The sequence below is a fragment of the Labrus mixtus genome, chromosome 22, assembly GCF_963584025.1.
Source record: "Labrus mixtus chromosome 22, fLabMix1.1, whole genome shotgun sequence".
Lineage (NCBI taxonomy): Eukaryota > Metazoa > Chordata > Actinopteri > Labriformes > Labridae > Labrus > Labrus mixtus.
Window position 1 is genome coordinate 17,357,183 of NC_083633.1, and position 24,357 is coordinate 17,381,539.

Here is a 24,357-nt window from a genome sequence, read left to right on the forward strand (position 1 = left end):
CAGAATGAACCTGAAATCTCTTTAAGTGAGGAAGAAGTGAAAAAATGAGGGATATTCGCTGAAGAAGGAAAACATTCCTGTGGATATGATTAGACAGCAAAGCCATGTTAAGTGTCATCATCGTCGGTGGAAACAGTGAATAAGCACATCTTCACATTTGCCATTGAACGAAAGGCAAAGTGCAGTGAAAGCAGCTTTTTCAGGAGTACACTGTCCTCCGTCAGACCATTCTGCCCGCAGGCTGCAGCCAGGCGCTGAATGGAAAACTAATCCATCCCTCTAATGCAGGGGCATTACAGCTGCCCGTCACTTCCTAATTGGCTAATGGCTAGATTAGGGGGGTAACAATGGGCCGTGCTGACACTGTGTTGGCCAGTCATAACAGAGGGTTTAGGGTGTTAAAGGGCACGACGTGTCTTCGATGTCCGGCCTGAGGCGAACGTCCACAACGCTGGAGTGTTGTGACAGTAGAAAAAAGAGACTTTGACATTTGCTGGAGGCTCAAAGCTCACTGATACAGTCCATAACCTCTGCATGACACACAACACCAGCAGGTGTCATGTTTTTGAACTTAATAGCTTTGCTCCTTTATCGGCAGCACATGTTTTTAGACCAAAAGCAAAGGCATTAATAATTCTAACCCAAAAATAATCAAAGATATGCAAAGAAGCAGATATATGCAGGGACATGTGAATCATATGGATAAGCAAATGTGCGTTATTTGTGTGTACTTGCAAGTTGAAAGGAAGGAAATGTTATTGACGCTTTTTCAAAAAATAAGACGAAGAATTTCAAAAGATATTTGCTTTTCAACTCGTTTATTGCATTAAAATCGAAGCAAAACCAGCCATTCATTTAGCCTGCATTCTGTTGTGCGTGGCCAGATTGCAGTAGATGTGTGACTTGCTTGTCTTCTGCTCTCCAAGAGATAGATGTAGAGATACCGCAGAGCTCAAACAAACACCTGTCGATGGTTGCCATCTGAGAAATCCTGCCACCGAGTCTATCTGAGCAAAGCCTGACCCGGCTATCAGGTCATCCAATTTGGGCACCGGTGAACTTTAGATTGGACGATTGTAGAAAATGTCGTCCACACACAGACTCTGGAGAAAGTGAGAAATTAGAAGAGACATGGCAGCCTCAGGGTGAAGTAATAAACCAAAAGCCTTACCTCTGGTTTACCTGCGTATCTGGTTCAGGAGAATATTCACAGATCCTGTTTAACTTCGTCTACTCTAAAGTCTCGCAGTCAAACTCGCATGACAGCGACAGTTCACTTCCCCTTGGATCTAGGCACACCATAAGAAGGACGGATTGATAGCTGCTGAAACACAATTCTTCCTGACGGGGAAAACATGAATCCATCCATTTTGGTCTCGGAAAGAAATCTAAAGCTTTGACACAACTGAAATTGTGCAGAAGGGGACTGTTACTGCATGGCTGGATGAAATTGCTATTACTTTGTGTGCTTCAAATTGGGTTAGAGAAGATGAAAGACACCAGAAAACAGGACGGATGGAACTGAAAACAAGGACAAGGAGAGCCTCAGCGATGATGACTCAGCAGATCAATGTGGCTGTTATCTTCTTCAAAGAAACCAGCATAAAATCCAATGAATACACTAAATTGAATAAAGAAAAACATTTAATAAGTGGCTCATATGGGCGTGCATTAAGCTGTCTTTATGTGTGGATTTAAACTACAAGGAGAGAGTTTATTCAGCGATGCCAACAAGCTACTTAACATTAATGTACACCTAAAGCTACAGCAATAACAGTAAAATATGTGGGCTGCTGTACTTGTTTAATGAAATTAAGTATTCCTTTACTGCCACAAGTTGACTGTACATTAAAAGGAAACGATCATCTGGCACTGCACTACTACACTTAATGCTTAAAAAATGAAAACATTAAGACTTCTGGCTAAAATGTCTACATACTGGAGGTGGAGTTAATTATGATAAATAAATAAATAAATACATTTCTACATTCATGCTCTCTAAGGCTGTATGCTTTAAAGCTTCCATGAGGAGCTGTCAGTTTGTGTTGATTTTGGCGCCCCCTGTGGACAAAGAGGTGCGTCTCATCTCTTTGCTCATCTTGTCCTGCATAAGTGTAAGATATGTTCTCTGTCACATAATATTATCTGGCTTTCTTTTAAAATTAAAACATATCAGTCATTGTAAATATTTGCCAGCCGAATTTAAAGAAACCTTTGAAAATTGTGCCAGCCTGCCCTTTGACCCTCCGCTGTGACGTAATCCGTCTCCAAACGCGCCCGCCGAAGGATGCAGCCCCCTGAAATAGAAGATTACTTTTCATTTCTGAGAAAAGAAAAGTGGCGCCGTGTTTTAACCCAACCTCAGAACAAAACAACCTGACATTCTGTTCCATTTGTCCCTCAGACACTCTCACTGTTCAGCCTGGGAGAGTGCACCAACATCATAACTGTCATAATTAGAAAGCCATTATGTTCTTTATTTTCTGCCTCTCTGCCTTCATTTCGTAACCGGGCATCACTGCTCTCATTCTGAACCCAAAAAAAAAAAACATTCTGCACTAAACTTTGTGTAAATTCAGATGTTTTTTTTTCTTGTGTTTCAATTGTATTGCTAATTAGTTCTATGCAAATGATTAATGAATGGCCATGGTATAATCATTTCCTTGGGGTCTTTACACACGCTTTAACTTCCTGTCATGAATACACATTACAATCTCTCTGTGACGCCTCAGGTTATTCTCTGGATCTAAATCCTTTGTTTCAAATAGAGGCCAATCTTTCCGCTTTTCCACAGATTGTCTGGGTCCCCACTGAGCCTTTTTTTTATTTTTTTATTTTACCTCCAGTTATCTCAGGTTCAATTTAAGCTCAGGTTAGTGTTTTTACTATTTAATGCTCAAATGTGAACCCCGAAAATAGAAGCCAAACATTTATTACAGTGTTTTTATTAACGTAGGGGTGTTAATGTATTCTGTAGGAGCACTAGTCCCAGAATGAAACCACTCCAGGTGTGAGCTGTGACCAGGGCAGCAGGTAATGGTGCTCAGCTGCACTAGTGAGAATGTGACTGGTGACCTGTGGTTGTGGAGTTGAATCTGGCTCAAGGGTGTACTGGAGAACAGCGGGGTGGCTGTAGGGCACTTGAGCATCAGGCCACGTTACAACTTAAGCCCCTCTCTTAGCTATTAGCTGTCTTTAAAATACACACCTGTTACTATGATAACATCTTACTGCTACAACCAAAGTCTGGGGATGTTCCTGCATGGTGAATCATTTCCCTGTCGATTAAACTCAAATTCAGACTAGTTGTTAAATCTATTTGTAAGAAGACACACATTTATTGCTTAAACCATATTACTACAGTTCATCACAAGGAAACTGACAGCTATTTTAAATGACTTGTGTCAAAAGGGATTGCTAATTGTGGCTAGCGTTAGCAGTGCTAGCACCACCAGACTTCGGTCCACCTTGCAGGATAACAACCACGTTCCTGTGATAAATGTGGTCATTAATTGCTCCAGTTGGGCGGTTGTATTCCAGTTTACCTCCCCTTACTCTTACAAAGTGCCATTTTATGTTTGTGCAATAGAGACGGGTTAACAGGCCCAATAACCAGAGCTTACAGCCCCCTCTAGTGGCTAGAAGATGCGTAACAGCTTAGACACAACATCTAATGTGGACCTACGTTGATAAAAGAAACAAAAAAACTAGTTTAGTGGACTAGTAAATCTTGTGCTGACTACGTAAGAGGGATGATGTTCCAGCGTTTAGTAATCCGTTAGCGTCCATTTTTACTGATATCCCCATCTCGATTATGATTTCCTGGTTTTTTTTTATACCCTTTTTCTGTCTTGTTCGTTGACTTCTATCACGAGAGGAGCAACAGCTGCCAAGGATATTTTCTGTGCAGTTGCAGGAAGTGGCAAAAAAAATCTTCTTTTGACTTTGTTTCTTAAACTTTTTGTTGGCTTTGGAGACAATTTTTAGGTAGATGTAAACAAAGTGAAGATAGGACTCTGAAAACTCTGAAAACATCACAGACAGTGGGACTCGGGTGTTACACCCATTGTAGACAGTCATGACTCACAGAGTTATTTTCAGATATACTTGATTTATATTATATTTAAGTGTGAAAAATCACATATAAAGACTTTAATATAATGAATACTCTGTGCTGATGAGGCTAATGGCTTTCTAATGAGGTTGTAATTTGGGATTATTGTTTGATGGTTAAATGATTGTCTTAAAGAAAGGATGTCCTTATTTAAAATAAACCTAGCATATAAAGCCTTTAACTTCTTTGCACAACATTTGCACCAGTTTATCAGTCTCTTCTTCTACATGTATGTCTCACTCTGTCCCCAAATCAAACAGGGACAGATGGGACGGATGTCTCTGCAAAAACAGAAACAAACGGTACTTGTTTAAAGTTAGCTTCCCACACTCCTGAAAAGACCTAAATGCAGAAACACACCTGAAGGGGTTCTGCGCTCCTGCAGGCGGACAGAATGATGAACGCATCATTTAACCGAAATGAGTTTCCCAATTTTCTTTAATCAAGCCATTGTAAACAATGATTACATTCTTTTCTTAAAATTATCCACGAGCACTTCGCGGAGGTTGCTGTATTTTTAGAGCCGCTGATTTGCACCGCAGGACCCTGACCCACATACAAAGGAGTGGAAATCGAGCTGCATTGTGGTTGCCTCCATTTAGAAATTGTCACCCGAGAGAAGTCCCCTCCAGAAGATGCTGCTAAATATAGATTTGCAACATCAAAGGTCCTCTTTGAAATGTGTGTGTGTGTGTGTGTGTGTGTGTGTGTGTGTGTGTGCTGCTCAGTCTGTCGCTCTGCCTGTAAGGAAAGCTAATCTGACGGGTACACAAGCCCCCATGAAGGCAGACAAACAATCATAAAACTCTCCTACTGGAGGTGCAGTACAAACACACACACACATATTCAGCAAACAACAGTGGTCCCTGCTGCTCGTTTGCTCGTATTAAAAGCTCTTACAAATGACTCAGTCAGCAGGTTGCAGTTTGTTGTTTTTTTGCTTTAGAGGTCGTCAACAAAAACTCAATTTGGAGGTCTGAAGAAGTGCGTACTGATGCCTCTTTCTTCCACATCATAGTCGTGTTTGACAGCAGAACAAAAAGACTCCTCAGACTCGAACTCCTCTGTGAACAGAGATCGAACTCCAACTTGCTCAGACTCCATCCGTCGAGCTGATTGCAAAGCCTCCTGTGCCTTTATTTTTTCCCAATTTGAGGAGCAATTAATCAGCACATTAAAAAAGACAACTTAGGAAAGGCTTGGCGAACCGGCTTAATGGCCTTATTTGAATTCTTCATTACGTCGTTGAAGGAAGTTGAAACCTTGTCTCTTGACGGAAGTTATTAGAAAATCCAGAGTATTCAATCACAATTCAAGGCCAACACAAATGATTCAGCTTTCTTAAGACATTGTACAAACAAAATGTTATGAATGAACTTTGAAAGCGGTAGTAATGTCAAGACAGTTTGCAGCATTATGTTTGGTATGAAATAACCCAATACTGGGTGCCTAGGACTTCTATTTTAGTTGCCATGGTATCGAAACAGGTATTCATTACAATTCCATTATCGTGACAGTCCTAGTTCTTTTTTTGAGTTATTACAATTTTTATGATCGGTGTCTGGAAAGAAACAAAGATGTTGATTCCTCTGCCATGACTGCACAGCACAGCTCAGCACCTCTCACAGCTCATAACTCAAGCCAGGAGCCGTGTCAGTCAGGCTTTTTAAAGTCAAATCAGCCTGCACCACCCACCAGGGCTGATCAGTAGCATAGTGGCTCCCCTGCTAACTTTAAAAAAAAAAAAAAAAACCCACAGATGGATACTTTTATATGCGGCAGTGAGGGGCTAACAAGTGTGCTTTTTACAGGCTCCTCTTTTAGTGTGAACAACCCTTGCTCAGATGTAAAAAAAAAAAAAAAAACATTCAGCACCTCGGGGGGAGAGTGCCTGCGCCTGTTATCACAGCCGGGATCAGCTTTAACAGGAGTAATTAGCACACGGTGATGAGGAAGCACTTAGTTTGTAGCTCAGTTTAACATTGTAAATACTCCGACTCGCGTTGTTGACGGAAAATGCTGCTTTTAAGGTCAAATATTTCCCTCACTGCTGCGTTGCTCCTGTCAGGGTGTCTTTGACAGGCAGTCGGCTACATGCAAATCGACAGAATTTCTCCTCCTGGTGTCCAAATTGCATCACTTATAGCTCCTGAAATTGCACCTTGCCCCTCCCTCGTCCGTGAAAGCTCAAATGTACAGCCTCAGCTGTGCACAAAGCAAAAAAAAAAAGGGGGGACAAAAAAAAGGGAATAAGAAGGGCACTTATTGAATCGCGTCGGGTCAGGGTCAGCGTGTTTCAGCGTTGGTATGTTCTGATCTTTTCTCAAAAACCACAGACAAAGACTGAGTCTTACTTACTCGCATTCAGCGGTGATGAGGCGTTCAAAAGCTCTAAAACTCTTCTCCCTTATCTCCCGCAGGCACAACCAGGCAGCCCAAGGAGGGAGAAGTCCCGGGGGTGGATTATAATTTCGTGACCGTTGACCGGTTTATGGAATTGGAGAAAAGCGGAGCCCTGCTAGAGAGCGGAACATATGAAGGTAAGGATTTAGCCGAGTCACGCTTATGATTGCAGCTGCTCTCCTTTGTGATATTGCCTTCCCCCTCCCAAAAAAAAAAAAAAATGTCATGAATTTATGCAGCGACGTGGCACCAAAGGCATTTTTCTCCGTGCAAGTGACAGCGGTTTGAATAAATGCTGAGACGGGCTCATCACTCCACGTCCACTCACTTCACAAACACCCACAAACTCACTTCAATCCATCCATCTTTTGGCTTTTGTGGAGAAGAGAGTGTCATCAGTCAAGAATGACACAGGAAGGGATACTTTGTACAATTCTGGACAAGGAGAAGCAAATCGCACACACACGCAAACACACACACACTCACATGAGAGCGGTCCCTTCCAGGGTCCTCTCTCCGGGCTCTTCAGCTTCCTAATCAAAACAAACAGACACTTCCCATCCTCTCTCTCTTCTGTGGTCAGACTTTCCCAAGGCTTCCGATTTCTTTTTTTTTAACCGCTCTGAAAAAAAACACTCGTCTTCCATCTCTCAGGAGAACCCCTGCTGCCTTCATAAAGATAACACACGGATTGTTCTCTTTCACCTTAACTCCAGTCTCTGTTCACCTGCCACCGCTGCACAGAAGAGGGAAAATAAGCAGACGGCCAATTTAACGGTCGGTTGCCAGAAGCAATGTTAGATCCTTAAAGGGATGGGAGCTGCATTCCACGGGGAGAGTCTTCGGCGCGGTCACTCGCCCATCATTCAGCGTTTTATATAGTTTAATAATTTAATGGCCAATTAGATGTGGAAGAAAGGCAGAGGGGGTGAAATTTGAAAAGGAAAGCTTTCCATTTGAGCAGAAAGAAGCTTTTTAAGTTGTTGTAACCAAAAAAGGAAGCTGCAAGAGTCCTTGAAAAGGACACAAAAACAAACTGTTAGCTGTTAGTCTTTGATAGTGAAATAGTTGTGAAACACAAACTGATTCACTAAGATGGAGAAAGAAACAGTTGACAAAGTCTTTTCTTACTATAAATGTAAAAAGTGTCTTTCAATAATATCTCTCTTAGAAACACAAGAGCCTGGGGGGAAATGTAGCAGCACTATACTGTAGGTTTGTACTATGGCAACAGAAGTGTACTTTTTTTTCCGCTCTATGTCTTAGAAATCACGTTGTTTTCTTCACTTTGCTGTTGTTTCTTAATTTAGACTGCCTGGAGGGTATACTGGGGAGGTTTTCTTTCAAACTTTGGCCCAGTCTTTAACAATAACTCTCAACTCTTCCGACTCCAAAGCAAAGAAAACTTGTGATTCTCTCTTCTCTTCTCTTTGCACTATAGCACTTTCACTTCAGTTTGTATTTTCAGCCTGCAGCTACTGGATGTATTGGACTTATAAACCTCCGCTAAATAAAAAAAGATTACAATTCTCCTCTCTTGAATCATAGTTAAAACATCAGGGTTTGAAAAATGAAGCCAATGCAGAAGTAAAAAAAAAAACCTGCTGTTCATCGATTGTCCATCGAGTCGGTCAGAAATAAAATGTTTACAGCTTGGTTCAAAAAAACAGTTTTAGTCTGAATAGTTCATGTCCTATTGGCACACACTTCACAGCTGGTCTTTTTTTAATTTTAGAACTCTTTAGTTTTGATTGTATGAAGGATAACAGTTATTCATGATTGATGGTGTGACTGATGTCACTGCAAGTGGGCGCATTGTGGCGGTTTGCCAAGAGGCTAAAGACCCACCTCAACTCCACATTTTTCCTGTTTATCAAAAAGTTAGTTTGAGACTGCATTTCCAATATGGAAATTTCCAATATTCAAAACTCCACTTCAGTAACCAATGGGGACACCACTAAGACGACATCCATCTAATCTTTGAGTGCTGTCGGATGCTTGTTAAAGGTTTCTTTTTTCAAACATTTGATATCCCAGCTACCAAATTAAGTGGATGAGCTTAAAAGGCTGAGGGGAATTAACAATTGTGGAAAGAAATTATAATTTTCTGGCTTTCGAATCAACAATAAAGTCTTAGCATGTGTGAGGCTTTACAAAATCTTTGATGGACCTGATTCGGCTCGGGGGCCAGCAAAGCTACACTACCCAAGAGCCTCTGCTGCTGTTATAGTAAGCATCATCATTTCATCAGTTAGGAATAAATGTAGTCCATTGTAGTCAGTCATAGTCACAGAATACTTTTGATATTGACCCAAAATCCAAAGTTGGGGGACTTTGCATGACTGAGGTTGAGAATTGAATGAGTGGAGATTAACAATGATAACACCTGACTTGAGACTGAACTTAGACTGAAGACACAGCTGACCTCCACAGGACCTGTTCTCGCCACAGTAACTTGAGACTGGCTTGTGACTTTCACATGTGTCATTCACTCCCTCCACTGCTCAAATCCTGAAGGCAGCTTTAGCTCTTTGTGAGTAATACATGCGGCAGAATTTCAAGCTCTTTGATTGGCAGCTAAATACCAAATCTGGTTAGATATTTGTGTCAGTAGTGGTAATTATTTTTTCTCTAATACTGCACTCCATTCAGAGTTGGAGGTAGGAATGTCCCAGTTGAAAAAACGTCTACATTTTGACCTGCTGTATTCCAATTTAATATGGATGGATGGATGGATAGATTGGTGGATGGATGGATGGATGGATGGATGGGTCTGGATGGATGGATGGATGGATGGGTCTGGATGGATTGATGGGTGGATGGATGGATTGATGGGTGGATGGATGGATGGATGGATGGATTGATGGATGGATGGGTGGATGGATGGGTGGGTGGATGGATGGGTGGATGGGTGGATGGATGGATGGATAGATGGATGGGTGGATGGATGGATTGATGGATGGATGGATGGGTGGATGGGTGGATGGATGGATAGATGGATGGGTGGATGGATGGGTGGATGGATGGATAGATGGATGGGTGGATGGATGGATTGATGGGTGGATGGATGGGTGGATGGATAGATGGATGGGTGGATGGATGGATGGGTCTGGATGGATGGGTGGATGGATGGATGGGTCTGGATGGGTCTGGATGGATGGATTGATGGATGGATGGATGGGTCTGGATGAATGGATGGATTGATGGGTGGATGGATGGGTCTGGATGGATTGATGGATGGATGGATGGATGGGTCTGGATGGATGGATGGATGGATGGATGGATGGGTCTGGATGGATGGATGGGTGGATGGATGGATGGATGGGTGGATGGATGGGTCTGGATGGATGGATGGGTCTGGATGGATGGATGGGTCTGGATGGATGGATGGATTGATGGATGGATGGGCAGGTACATTTTTAGCATGTCACATTAGCTCACAATGACGCCATTGGTGGAGAAAATACAGCCAGTTATACCAGAATTTGTCCTAAATGTTGGCGACCCCTTGGCATACGTCTTAATTTTGTCATTTTTATGGCAGGGAAATAAAAAACTAACTTTTGTCTGGAACCCTTGAAGCTCCAAAACCCACCTCCCATTACCTTTTCCAATGTTTCATCTTTCCAAGCATTAGTTTGGGGGAATGTGCTAATAAAGACTTTCATGTCTTTTTCTCAGCTTCATCAGTGTGTAGGTGAGATCAGCGCGGCTGTCAGATGTGACACTAGTTCCACCTCTTACTCAGACTTCAAAGTCCAAGTTTGTGTGATGCTGCAGGTTGTTTAAGTTCACACGCGTTGAGCATTCAGAGCACTTTCTTTTTATTTCTACAGCTCGTTAAGGCTCCGGGATTTATGTCGCCAGTTTGGGGTTCTAATCCAGACAGTCCCAGTAATCTTTTTTACAGCTACTCTCTTTCATTTTTCATTTCAGCCTTCATGTTTTCTCAGAACATAATGTTTCAATAGGTCTTTTCCCCTGCAAAGGGAGACACCGACTGATATATTTTTTTAAACCTCATTTGCTGTTCTTCCTGTTTTTTTTCCCCGGAACTGTCTGAAGTCGTGTTGGAGTTTGTCTCTGATTCTCTAGCCCCAGTGCTTTAGAATAATCTCCTTGGATTTCCAAACACATCGTCATCTTCTGTCTGTTATTTCTGCCAGGGAGACTTGGGTGCAGCAGAAGAGATAGCTACTGTGTGCTAATCTTACACCAAACTCGACTGCAGACCTAAACTGTGGCTGAAGTCCTCTGAACTGATTCTGTAAAGACAATCTCTCCAACTTTCATCCATGCCTTTGGATTTGAAATGTAGCCTCGGAGGAACGCCGTGTCTGATCTTGGAGAAGAAAAGAACATCTCTCGGACTTTGGACCAACATGAGACGCCAGCTCAATTCAGATTATCTCCATTCATTATCTAGAGAAGAAAAACTTTGCTGTAGATGTGGGAAAACCTCCAGAATGTCAAATTGTCAGAAGATAAAGTAACCAAGAAATCATGAATGTCTTGCTTCCAAATACAAGTATATGACTTATAAATGCCAAAATGTCATTTTATTGGTATTCTTTAATAGTTTAGGTGAAGCGCTATATTTGATTCAAAGTAACCATAGACACTGAAATATCAAGACTGGCTCACCAGTAAACCCCCCCCCCCCCCCAAAAAAAAAAACCCAAGAAATTCCCATTTCTGCCCTTGCAGGTAAAGTCAGTGTAATTCTGCTTCAACCACAATCCAAAAGACGTGAACGGAAATGTTTTTTCTTCTAAAAGCAATGAAAAAGTACATTTTAAAAAGCTCAACACAGCTCAATTCCTCTCTTACCTTTTCTACTTTTAAAAGAAAGTGGTTGCTGAAAAGAAAATCACTGTGACTCTTAGAGTTAAGAAAAGAAAAAGAAAACTGAAGTCATGAGGTCTAACAATGACTGGAGAAGACTGTCGGAGGGATTGGGCTGCTGTCAGCAGACATAACCAAAAATAATATGATGTCAGATGATTTGCATGGTGGAATGGGGCTGTGTTGACTTAGGACCAATTGGAAAAGTGCATTTCCCCGAGACAGATAGTTGGTCCTAACCAGAGACCAAAACTTAAAGATACAGAGATCGTTCAGTCTGAAGCCATGCAGAAAACTCACAGTCTGATACCAGAGAGATCCCTACATGGTCCGATGATGTGCAGAGAAGATGCAGCTCCTGACAATGGGTGATATTAGCTCATGACATTGTGCATGCATGCCAAAGAGGCCTTGTTGTCAGCTATGTGTTGCTTTGCTGCCTCCTGTTGTGATGTTGTCAGACACGATGTGATCTCGAGCCCACAGCTTGTGTGTTCATGGATCAGCTGGCTTTGACAGGGAACAGCATGTCAGCGTCTCTGAACACCTCATCCTCCCTAAAGCTGCTGCAGCGGCGTCGCGTGCTTCCTGCGACTTTATAAATTCCCACATCTCTTGTCCTTACGTTCTTCACTCTTTAGTCACTTTGCTCTTCTTGTCTTTACCCTTTTAGGGTCTTTTACATTCAGGTTTTACATTCAGTGCATGGATTTTTTTCTTCATCGCTATGTTCCCCTTTATTAAAATGGAATGTCAATGCAGATATTCAGAAATGCACTTGTTCCCTTTGGGGATTGTCATAAGCTAAAGTATTGGGTTGTTGAATTTTACAGAAAAAGGCAGTGTCTTTGAAAAGATATCTGGATATGAATGCAGAAACTGTTGGAGAGGAACAAGATATTTCTGTTCTGGTTTCCGTTTGTAGCATTGTGTGCTCTCATTTCGTTTGGGCTTCGGTTGTCTGCTGGGAAACACGTCTGTGTGGAGAGGCAAAAAGTAGGCAATCATCACACAATTATTGGCATATTATTAACCTCTAAGGTCATTTGCGTGTGAGAGCAGAAAACAGGAAAACAACAGCTTCTCTCCACACTAACTTCACTTTTGCATTTCAGCATTTGACTTTATAAATGAACTTTGTTCCAAAGGTCTTACATGTCTTCCTCCCCTTTGTTCCAGAAAACTTCTACGGTACCCCGAAGCCTCCGGCCGAGCCCAGCGCTCTGCTGCTAAATGTAACGGATCAGCTGCTGCCGGGCGCCAGACCCAGCTCCGAGGGCAAGAGGAAGCGTAACAAGTCAGTCAGCAACATGGAGAAGGCCAGCATCGAGCCCCCCGAGGAGGAGGAGGAGGAGAGACCCATCGTCAATGGAAACGGCGTCGCCGTCACCCCAGGTCAGCGGCTACACAGATGCAGAGTCGGGGGGGGTCGCTCGCTCGCTCGGGGCCAGAAGCCTCATCATGACAGCTAGGTTTTGTGTCAGGCTGATCTGTTAGAGTGTCATTGAAGTCAGAGCAACAGACTCTTTTAGAGTGGTAGCCTAGCAACAGAGAAACAGATTGCTTTAATGAGGATTTCCAGGAAAATGATTTTATGGCAGATTATCACGTTTAATTGGTTACACAAATATCTTTATGTGCTGTTTAATGAACTGGAATGTAAACTGTGAATTATTATTCACTCTCACATTCAGTGATTACCTCCGCAGTCCAAACGCTTTCTGATTAAAACATTAGTGCCGTAGCTTTTTTTTTCGATGATTGTATCATTCATTAGGTATTATTATCGAACACTGTTCCAGCCCTGATAGCCTGTAGGCATTCACTTATACTTTACCCCCATCATTCCTCTCAATTTAACCGCAGCCTGCAGCTCTTTATAGACCTACAAGGACTTTTTATCAAGACGCGTCTCCGCTCTCTGGTGAATCCGACCTGTCCAGACCATTGTTATCATCTCTGTGAAGTCTGAAAAAAAGGGAGAAAGGGACAGTAAACACATCACAAAACAAGGCTAAAGCTCTCAAGGCCCTTCTTATTCACACAGATGGAAAAAACAGATACTTCTTTATACAAATGTTTACCTGCAAAACCAAACATTCAGAACTCTGACGGAGATAAGACGCCTCTGAATGCACCTTTTATTGTGTGCGTTGTACAGACGTCTAAATAGGCACACACGGCCCAACACATGGGGTTTACACAAACAAAAAGCCTTTGAATGCGTCACATGATACGACCATCATAAAAGAGGCTATTATGAGTTTGATTTTTGTGATTCCAAATCCAGAACCATGCTCTGGTCCTGTGACTTTCTAAGCTGCTTTTATGGCCCGAGGACAGCCAAGTCTCTCGCTTCAGTCAGAGGCAAGCGCGACAAGACAAAGTGTTAGTCTTATCGCTTTTTTTCCCCCCTCGTCAGATAAAAGGTGTCCCAGGTGGTTTTTAAAGCAGAAGGACGTTTGGTCTAAAGATGAAATTTTGGTTTACTAACCGGAAGGATCTCATACAAGGTAGGTCTTTTTTTTTAAAGATTAGATCGAGACATTTCTCTGACATCCTGCTAGTTTAAACTGTCGAGAGCTTTGATCGTGACAGTAAAGACGTTATGAATGCGGCATTTTTTACATATTCACATTATTCTAACCGTGATGAGGAAAAGAAACCAAGAAAGGACCAAACCGAACAGTTTGAATCCATGAAGTTAAAAACAACAAACATGATGTGAGTATACATTTAATATGTAATTTATTCTGAGGACAGTAATACAGTTTTAACAGTAACAAAGTTCCTTTTTAAAGTGCTTTACAGGATTAAATCAAGAATTCTCCGTTATTCCTCATGCTAAATTAAATCACAACATTTGACTTTAATTTGAATTTAAAAGATTTAATATGTTTATTGAAATGTAGTTCATTTAACATACTGTACAGGGTAACAAAGGTCTTTATAGATTGTACTGAAAAGAGCTTTACAGTAGTGTTGTAGTACTCCAGAGTGGTCTTGGTCTTAAGATCGGTCTCAGGGCTTTTTAAAGGACTCGCCTCGTCTCGGATTCACAAGCATTTTTACTCAGCCTTGTCTCGGTCTCAGACTAGGCGGATTCCAGATTTTAAATCAAGACCACCACTGATTATTTCCACTGGCTTATTTCTCAAGTCATTACTGTGATTAGAAGGAAAATGCCGCTTTCTAAAACAACACTTAACTTCAATTCATGTGTAGTTTGGTTTGCCCATCAGACATCAAAAGCATCACGACAAAGAGGAAAAGAGACATTCAAATTTAACATATCAAAATCACTGGAACAACGATTAACAATCACAGAGAAGTTTAAATATGAAAATGTGTTCAAATAAATAAATATTTAAAGTTAAAAAGTCAGAACATGGGATGGAATATGATTTAAAGTTGTATTCAACATAGCTGATGACATGCCAAATTATTATTTAAATTTTTTTTAAGATTTATTTTTGGGCTTTTTGTGCCTTTAATGGATAGACAGGACAGAGGATAGAGTCGGAAATCAGGGAGAGAGAGAGAGAGAGGGGAATGACATGCGGGAAAGAAGCCACAGGTGGGAAGCGAACCCGGGCCGCCCGCTCGAGACGACAGCCTCCATACATGGGGCGCGCGCACTAACCACTGCGCCACCAGCGCCCCGACATGCCAGATTTTGTATAGATTTCTTTTTTCGTCGATGTCCAGAGATGATTAAAAAGAAGACAATGACTGACTCCATGGATTCAGACGTATTCATAGCCGCTGGTTGAACATGACTCCACTGTAACAAACACTGCTTTTTCTCTGATTGGTCACAGGAAGTTAAAATGTAATCTCTGTGATGATATTTTGGTTAGTATGGACGTAATAAGCTTAACTAGTTATTTAAGATGAACCTTGCCATCTCCGCAGTGCATCCAAACAATGACACAACTTGAGTTACAAACTAACGAGTCGACACATCGGGCTTAGTGTGAACTTGCCAAATTTATTCGGAGCGGGTGCAGCAGGCCACTCTATTTCTTTTCTGAAACACCCCAGTCTCCACTTGTTCTTCCTCATTTGCATGAAATGATGCAGACACCTCTGAACATGACGCTGTGAGCGGAGAGAAAATGAAGCGACTGAAGACATTTCTAACTGATTCCTATCGCTGGTGCTGCGTCTCTCGATAACTTCAGACTCTGTTGGATGTTTAAAAAAAAAAAAAAAAAAGTGGGCTTCTGCACTCAGGAGGAGTTTTTCTTTTCTGTGGAGAGGGACAGAGTGTGGGCTGACCAGGAGGGCTGAAGGGGGAATCGATGGAGCACAGCAGGCTCTGTGATCTAAGCAGATAGCCACCTCGCTCTTTCCCTTCTGTAGATTATCTCTGAATCCCCCGCACTCATTTGTCCCCCTCCACCAGCCCTCCTTCTGGGAGGCGCACGCACACACACTTGCCAACTCTTTCTTTTTCCTCCACACACACCATTCCTCTCCCTCAGACACCTCCTGATGCTGCCACAACTCAAACTAGGGCATCACAGCCAGCTTCTCCCTCAATCTCTATTGTCTCCTCCGCTTTCTTCGTCTTTCTATCTTGTTAACCTCGATCATTCCCTCTCTTTCCATCACCTCGCTCCTGTCTTTCCCCCTGAGTCATCGCCTCTCCTCACCTCTTTCTAATCATTCTTTCCTTTTTTTTTTTTCCCCAGCCTCCACCCTAACCCTGACTCTAAATCAATCTCCTCGCCCTGCCTCCTACGTCTCCCTTTTCCCTCGCTTCACCTTCTCTTGTCTTTCAATCTCTCCCCTCCTCCCTCTGGCGATAATGTCATGTCTGACTCATCCTGCCCTGTCGTCACCTCAGAGTCGAGTGAGCATGAGGACAAGAGCACAGACGCTTCGGGAGACATCGGCCCCCCGAGCCACCCCGCGGAGGCCCCGACAGAGGCGCTCAAAGAGGACGGACTGTCCCCGAAATTCACGGCACCCAAACCCGACGAGAACGACGAGCTCGGGCCGCTGCCGGACAACTGGGAGATGGCGTACACCGAGAAAGGAGAGGTGTACTTCATAGAGTAAGTGTCATGGTTACATCTGAGCATGATGAAAGACTTTATGTGCTGCTGATAAATCCTGGATGGGAAACAAATTCAACAGATGGTTGGCAATTTAGATTCAGATGGTTGGGCTTCTTGAAACTGAAATTATTTACTGTTTACATTTATTCTTGCCCACCTAAACGCACAGCCAAAATATTCACTCGGAGGGCTCGGAAGAAGCATTGCTTTCATATGTGTACTTACTTGCAGTCACATGTTATGCAAACAGGCCGTTTGGTAGATTTTCCCTTCATGACATCACAAAGGGCAGTAGCCCCTCCCCCAGGTGGGTGACACTCCCACAGCTAGGTGTTTGTTCTGAACCTCTGAGTCTACCTTCTCACTGTAAACAATAGGGCAGAGAGCGAGAAAGCCCGAGCCACCCAAGCCCTTCCAGAAAGGGGGCGTGGTCAGACACAGCTCATTTACATATTTAAAGCTACAGACACAGAAACAGCCTGTTCTGAGCAGGGCTGAAATAGAGGGGTTTATAGACATGATCAAATACAGGATCAGAGAGGATTTTTAACCCAGAAAGTTCACAGACATGTTCTTGAGAGCTCTGAGACTTATTTAAACTAGTTGAAAAGGAAGAGAATACGTCACCTTTAATAGCGATGAATGAATCATTGTAAGAATAGTACACACAAAAGCCAGCTGATATCTTATTGGTCAACACGGCTCAGACTGCAAGATTCTACAAACGGAAACAAGAACACTTCAATGCTGATAATCCAGACCCCCAGGTACATATTCTGCATTATTGTGTAGAATCTGTAAATAGAGCCCCCCCACCCCAAAAAAAGAAATACACACACACAGGGATCGTAATTGATGCTTGGTGATTTAATGGGTTTCAGAGGTCCCCAGAAGTACCTCCTTACCCAGAAGTCTGTTTTACAAGCTCTAAAGTTTAATTCACTGGAGTTGTTAGCGTTTTACAGCAGCAGTAAAACAGTGGAGGTGAGTCTTTCTTACACCAGAAATAATGGACTTCTTGTGTGTTTTCTTAGTGGGGGTATGGGAATTGTATTTGCATGCTTGTAGTTCTTGTATAGCATCAACCAATGTAGCCATAAGAGGAAATTATTCTGCTATTACCGAAAGGTTTTTATTGCACCAATATATCATTTCAGTCATTAGGCTCAATTTCTCCACAGTATTGATTGAATCCCAGCGCGCCTGAACGCGTCATAAACCTCTAGGTGCTCTGCAGCAGCAGCAGCAGCAGCAGCACCAGACTATGAAAGAAGTAGGCGGGGATGCGGTTGTCATCAAGCCAGGCACATGTTGCTTCTTCATGTCTGTTCGACCGAAGAAGCAGACGTTTAAATTCCCTCCACAGCGTCTGTCTCCTCCCACTAAACATAGAAACCTCACGCTCCCACATCCACCATGCACATTAAACAACTAATGCAGTTAGCCTGCTGATATGATATGCAGCTTCAAATTTTTTTTTTTTTTTAAATCGTCCGGTGTATGTGATGCCGTGCCAAAGCGATCGCTGCCAAGAGAGCGCTTGCCTTTGATTGGCCTCCATGTGAGATCAATCCGTTTACCTGCAGCCCTTGAAGTGAACCAGCTGAGGGGAGGACGAGAAGCAAAGAGATGGAGGAGGAAAGGGAAAGAAAGTGATAGTGATTAAAAATAGCTTGGATTGAGAAAACAGGAGGGGAGGACATAAAAGAGGAGATAGTAGAAGATGTGTCGGCTATAAATAGTAATAGATGGCAGTAGAAGATGGGAAGGAGGAGCGTAAAAGAGGAGGACAGTGTGTTGGAAGGTAAAAAAAAAAAAAAGGTCCAAAGGTGGGGAAGAAGAAAGAGAGGGAGGATGAGTTGGTGGAAAGAACAAAACTGACTAACTAACCTTTAAATCATGATTCATGTGGATCCTTAAAATGTCTTGAAAAAGCCTTCAGTTTGATGTTTGTATTTGAGACAGCACTTTAAACGAGACATGTTTGAATCCTAGTTAGCATCAATCGTTTTTTATGGATTTCCCTGTGATTTAAGCATACCCAAACCACGGATGCAATGCTGATTCTTCCCCAAATGCCCCAAAGCTATGCTGTACAAAAATTGCATTAGTTTTTATTTGTTTGGGTCTTAAAAAGATGTTTCAAAAATCTCAAGTTCTGTCTTTAAAAATGTGCAGACACTTCATTAGGCTCTGAATTTACCGTTTCGATCCGGACTCAAATATCTTGATCTACTGTAAGGAGCATATCCACAAATCCTCAGAACTCATTAGCTATCATCTAGCGATCAATATGCATTCCTCTGGGAGCGATGGAGAACTTTTCAGGGCTCCTGGTGTAGCCAGTTGTGATAAAGGACTTAATGCTAGAACTTCCTGTGCCTCTGCGTTGCCATTGGTCCGACTGGAGGATGGAATTGGTGAGTCGGTGTTGAAGACAGGTCTAAGAGTGCATTGTTAGCCGCACTTGCACGCAGATGTCTTTAAAGGCCTCCATTAAAGCTGAACGGTTGTGAGAAGACCACAGAGGGGATCCTGGATTATACAACCGTGCTCTTATCACTCTCCACACGGACTGTTTTTCCTGCTTACAAGCAATGCCTGATAAAACGCAAGTGGGCAAAACCACTCTGACCACCAGAAACACTTCTGCTACCAAAATCCTGTCTTGGCCTCCAGATTCAACATATTTCTGCAGGATCTGTTAACACCACAGAATCCATATCAACATTTACTGAACATATTTGTACTCGGTGCTAAAACAAAGTTGTTGTTTTTTTTCTAAAATGTCTCCTTTAATCATGAATGTCTCACACTGGAGTTTGGAATCTTTGTTGACAGAATACCTTCGACATTTAAGACATTCTCATAAGCTTTAATTATTCATCGTCTTCACTATCAGACAGCTAACGGAGCCATGCTAAGACAAGCGAGCCTGGTCACCGTCACCAACCAGTGGCCGTAGACGTCTTTTTAAACAGTTAACCAAAACGTGCTCACTTGGTGTGTTCAGATTCATGTTTTCTATGTTTTCGTTCATCTTATTATTGGTGTACTGTTTTTTTAAGTCTCAAGTGCAAAAATCAAATTTCCCTTTGGGACATAAGCCCAAGTTAAAAGTACTGAAAAGAAAGAAAAAGACACAAGGAAGCCTGCTTCTTCCTCCTTCATCTTCTCGCTTTTCTACTGTAGGCACTTTGCATACAATCCTCCCCCCCCTCCCCCCTCTCCTTACTGTCATCATGAAAGAGAGGCCATTGTGGCTCCTGAGCTTCAGACGAGTTGAGGAGGCGCTCGGAGTTTTCCCGGACACGCCATCATATCTGATCTGGATCCAGCTCTGTGCCCCGGGGGCTGTGGATGAATCTGCCAAACCCACAGCTGTTCCCCTCGCTCACCCCCTTCTTCCTCCTCCTCCTCCTCCTCCTCCCCCTCTGCCTGCTTAGTAAGCCAATTAAAAGTATTGATTGCCATTTTGTTAACCCAAAGCTTTTTCCAGCCCCCCCCCCTCTTTTCTTTCTCGTCACCTTTTCAGAAGGGTTGGCACACGAGGGAGTCTCATCTTTCCTCTCTGAAAATGATTCTCCGGCTGAATTAAGAATCCACCAACCTCCTTCTCGCTTTCTGCCAAGTCTCCTCTCTCTCGCCATCTATCACACTCCCTCTCACTCGCTCTCTCTCTCTCTCTCTCTCTCTCTTTTCCCTTTCGTCTCTTTACAGCCACAACACCAAGACGACATCGTGGCTGGACCCGAGGCTCGCCAAGAAGGCAAAGCCGCCCGAGGAATGCAAAGAGGATGGTGAGTGCTGAGTCTTTATCTTCTGTGTTTCTCTTATTTCTGATTATTTTGTTCTCCGTTCGCCTTCTCACATTTTAACAACACAACTTCCCTGCAGCTTTAATTTCCAAGATTCAAACATTGCCTGCAGATCTAAAGATGATCTAATTGAGTTTCAGTCCATTGAAGGAACAATTTCTGATTTAAGAGCTTATTTTTTGGGAGTTTTATGGTGTGTGTGTGTGTGTGTGTGTGTGTGTGTGTGTGTGTGTGTGTGTGTGTGTATCTTTCTGTGGATAGGAAGCCTCTTGATACATGTGTTTAAAGCCCAGGTCCAGAGAGACTTGGAGGTTACAAAGACTTCTTTATTCTCAGCTGAGAGAGAGAGAGACGTGGTGTGTCCTTCACCCGCCCACACACACACACACTGCGAAAAAACACACCGAAAGAAGAAAGGAGAAGGGATGAATGTCAATGCGGCGTGCGTTTATGGACGAGCGTACATTTATTTTTCGAGTGTGTCATCTATCTCTCTCGCCGTCACCTTCCCTGCCCTCATCCCCATTCGTCTTTTCTTTATGTGTGAGATTTATCGCCCGAGTAATGGGCAGAGGAGAGCCGAGTAGGAGGACCGGATTGGGGCGATGGACGGAGACAACGAATGAGAAATGGTTGTTCGAATGTGTGACTGTGTGAGTTTGTTTGGTGTGTGTTGACGGCGGGGAGGGGCGGGGATGCTTGTGTGTGTGTGTGTGTGTGTGTGAATGTTCCTGGTAAACACGTAACCACGAGGATAGAGTTTCTCTAAAAATACACTCAGACGCACACACACGCAGGCAGACGTTCAGACAAACAAGTCGACTCCTGGGTCACATTGTGCTTTCATTGACTTTTTGCTAAACCTGCATTAGGACACAGCGGTGAGTAGGCCTGCCGCAAACTGTTGTTCTTATAATCAGTCGATCTGTCGGCCACTTTTGGATTTATTCTTCAGTTATATGAAGTGGAAGTGCTTCTCAGATCCAGTAGCGCTCAATGGAACTGCTTTTTGCTCTTACATATTGGACAACATCACCAAGTCTTTAGTCCGGACGCATGTTCCTCAACAGTGATCGGCTGGATCGTCAATAATCTGACCCTGATGAACGCCACGAGCCGAAACGCGCCGGTCTCATTTGTTAATAAAGTTGATCTTCGTGCCACAAGTGTTGCTGGAGCTTTTTGACCTCCTCTAAGCCTTTCACTCTTCATGCACCTTGGGAGTTGGTGAAGTTGGGCCCTCTGCGATAATCGTCAATAATTGCAGGAGCAGGCCAAAAAGGGGGGACTTGAGATTTGGTACAGACATTCAAGGTGCCCTGTGGAAAATGTTGGTTACTCTCTGACTTCTAATCCGGCAGCATCTTCAGGTTAAAAGACGTTCTTTTAGCCTCGTCTGCACTTTGTATTTAGCGCCAATAAACAAGGAGAAAGTGCTGTTGTAGTTGATATTAGCACTGCTGGATCACTGAGTACTCCAGCATTCCCTCCAGAAAGTCCAAAGTGTCTCTGCTGTTGTCGTTGATATCAGCACTGCTGGAAAACCTTTTGTCCAACCACATTACGTTCAGAACCAACTGTTTTATATCGTTGAATATGAAACCTGCTTAACAGTGTCGTGGTAACATTTACATGAAGGTCATAGTGGCATGCTGAGATAAGCAGCCTTGATATTCTAAGTCTCGTTATGGTTGAAGGTTTATTTTTTTATTTTTTTACACAGATCAGCTATTGGGAGAGTAAATTAAATTTCAATAGTGAAAGGTGTAAGAATGCCAAACTCTTTTGCAATCAGCTCCCTCGATGGAACGTGGATTAGCAGTATTCCTGCATACGTTTGCAACCTCGAGCAAGGATAAGACAAATGTCAAGAAGTATTTGCAGATCGTGTTCGACTGCGACGAGATAGAGCGAGAACATCGGCGCCTGGTGTGAAAACATTTGCACTGTGTGTGGTGGCATTAAACAAAAAGGGACTGCTTCCTGTTGACACGTCGCCTGTTTTTAATCCCTCCACAAGAATGACTTTTCTTGATCATGCATTTTATTCAAAAGACCTCGTGTGGAGTCACTGAATCACCCGCTTCCCCCCCCCCCCCCCCCCCCCCCCCCCTCGGTCTTTGGACTTTAAAGGGAGACAGATCTCCGAGATGATGAAATGACACCGAAACAAAGACAAAGACGCCTGTGAGGAATTAGTCAGAATGTGATTCCACTTTTATCTCCGGCACTTCCAATCCTATTTATCCGCCGAGGACGCCCCACAAGAGGAGATGTGCTGATATTTGTGAGGATTGTTATTGATCTGGTCGGGGGACTAATCCAGTTAGTCCCTTTTTTAGAAAGGAAAGTAAAGCTTAACGGCGGCTGCTGGTCTGAAACCAACTAACGATTGTTGCGCTAAACAGATTAAACAGTTTTAATCAGGGCTTCATGACTGATTGGTCCTCTCCAACAACAACAACAACAATAGGTCACAATTGTATAAGTTTGACGAGCACAGAAATAACTGCAATGAGATTCCAACTAGCCTCCGTTGTAGTTTGCGGTAAATGCTAATTAGCAAACATTATGCTAAGCTAAGATAAATGACATGATGAAGAATGCACATGCCAAAAGCAGCATAGGTATTAGCATGTTGAGCTGCTAGCATGGCTGTCATTTTTTATCATAAAAATGTCTTTTGTACTTTATGTGAAATGCTAATAAGCTAATGTAAGCATGCTAACATGGTCAAACAAGGCCGGTGAACATTGCATTTGCCAAATAAGCATGTTTGCAAAGTTTTTTCAGCAACATAGCATGTTGATATTAGCATTGTTGTAGTCAAAGCACAACTCTGGAGAGCTGCTAGCTTGAATGTTGACTCGTATTTGAAAGCTCTGATGTCATAGTGTTGTGTTAGCTACATGAATGATCTTCGTCTGCTTGACTCTCAGTGTGTTTTTTTTGTTGTCTATATTTACTCTCCTGTTTAGAGTGTGCCTCGTTTTGACTGTCCCGTTTGAAGTGTGTAAGCAGCCGTGTGAGAGGTGTGTGCTGTTCACTCCAAACGTCCCCAGGCTGTCGGTAGCAGCCCCCCCTGAGAGCTGAGCTCAGTTAGGGAGGGAAAAGCTGCCTCTGTAAATTCGGTATTGATCGGTGGGAAAGGTAGACGTGTGTGTGTTCGTGTTTTGGACCCGAGCCATGCTCTGATAAGCGCTAACAGGATTGCAGGGTGGAGTCTGTGAGCTGTGACGGGACAACAGGCTGAGAGGAGGAGAGCAGGAGTATTAAGTGGGACTTTGGAGTATCGGCGGAAACACAGATGCACACTGAAAGCAAGATGTGGGGAAGAGCCTCAACTTAAACCACTAAATACATCCCAAAAAAAATCTAGTCCTGCAATAGCGACAAAAAAGTTACATCTGGAATATTAGCAGCTACATGAACAGTAATGCATTTTACCTGTCCTATGTTGCTTTCTTAACATTTTCACACGTCTGCTGCACGTTGGATGAGTCAAAAATACAAACAGGAAGCTGAGCTGTAAACTGTAGTGGATGTTCAAAAACCGCCAGACTGAGTCATCATTTTTTCTGTCTAAATTCAAATAAGTTTGTCAAATCTCTGGACTTGTAAAATGTAGTAAAATAGTCCCACTTCATGTATTTATTTTCCTTGTTGGATGTCTTTAAAGTCCTCTGTGTTTGCAGTTCTTCGCAACTGACCTGAGTGTGAGGTTATTATTACAGCTAGAGATGGCAATTAAATAAAGGCCTTGGTTGTAATTAAGTCTAATCATCCCTTAACAGTATTCATTATGCAGAATTCTCTGTGTGTAAGCGAATGTCATTGGAGTTCATTACTAGTATTGAACTTGTTAGATGTGTTTTCTGCTTTCGAGGGTCGAGGATCTTATCTGACCTGTTCCGTACACCAGGTTTAATGAATCCAGATTACTGTTTCATAAAACGTCTGTGTAGGTTCTAAGTCATCCAGACTGAGACGTCTGGACAGGTTGAAGATCTTGAAGACGTGTCGCCTCTCCTTCCGAAAGGCGTCTTCAGTTCCTGAACTATCTGGTTGGACGGAGCTGGGGTGGTGACGACGGCGAAAACTAGGTTAACGA

General features: G+C 42.9%; 1 protein-coding gene across 10 annotated transcripts in view; it reads left to right on the top strand.

Moving 5' to 3' along the window:
- The window catches only part of magi2a (membrane associated guanylate kinase, WW and PDZ domain containing 2a), a 201,032-nt gene that overhangs the window by 117,881 nt on the left and 58,794 nt on the right, over nt 1-24,357 (top strand). For 9 of the 10 annotated variants that reach the window (XR_009665982.1, XM_061029315.1, XM_061029316.1 and 6 more), the window contains exons 3-6: nt 6,535-6,654; nt 12,542-12,757; nt 16,215-16,425; nt 20,149-20,228. Coding sequence is in view for 9 of the 10 variants with exons in the window: in XM_061029315.1 (XP_060885298.1) it covers nt 6,535-6,654; nt 12,542-12,757; nt 16,215-16,425; nt 20,149-20,228 (627 nt within the window). In the remaining variant the exon portion in view is untranslated. Of the gene's footprint in view, nt 1-6,534; nt 6,655-12,541; nt 12,758-13,736; nt 13,876-16,214; nt 16,426-20,148; nt 20,229-24,357 lie in introns of those variants that run through there. The other variant, XM_061029323.1, reaches the window with a different exon arrangement.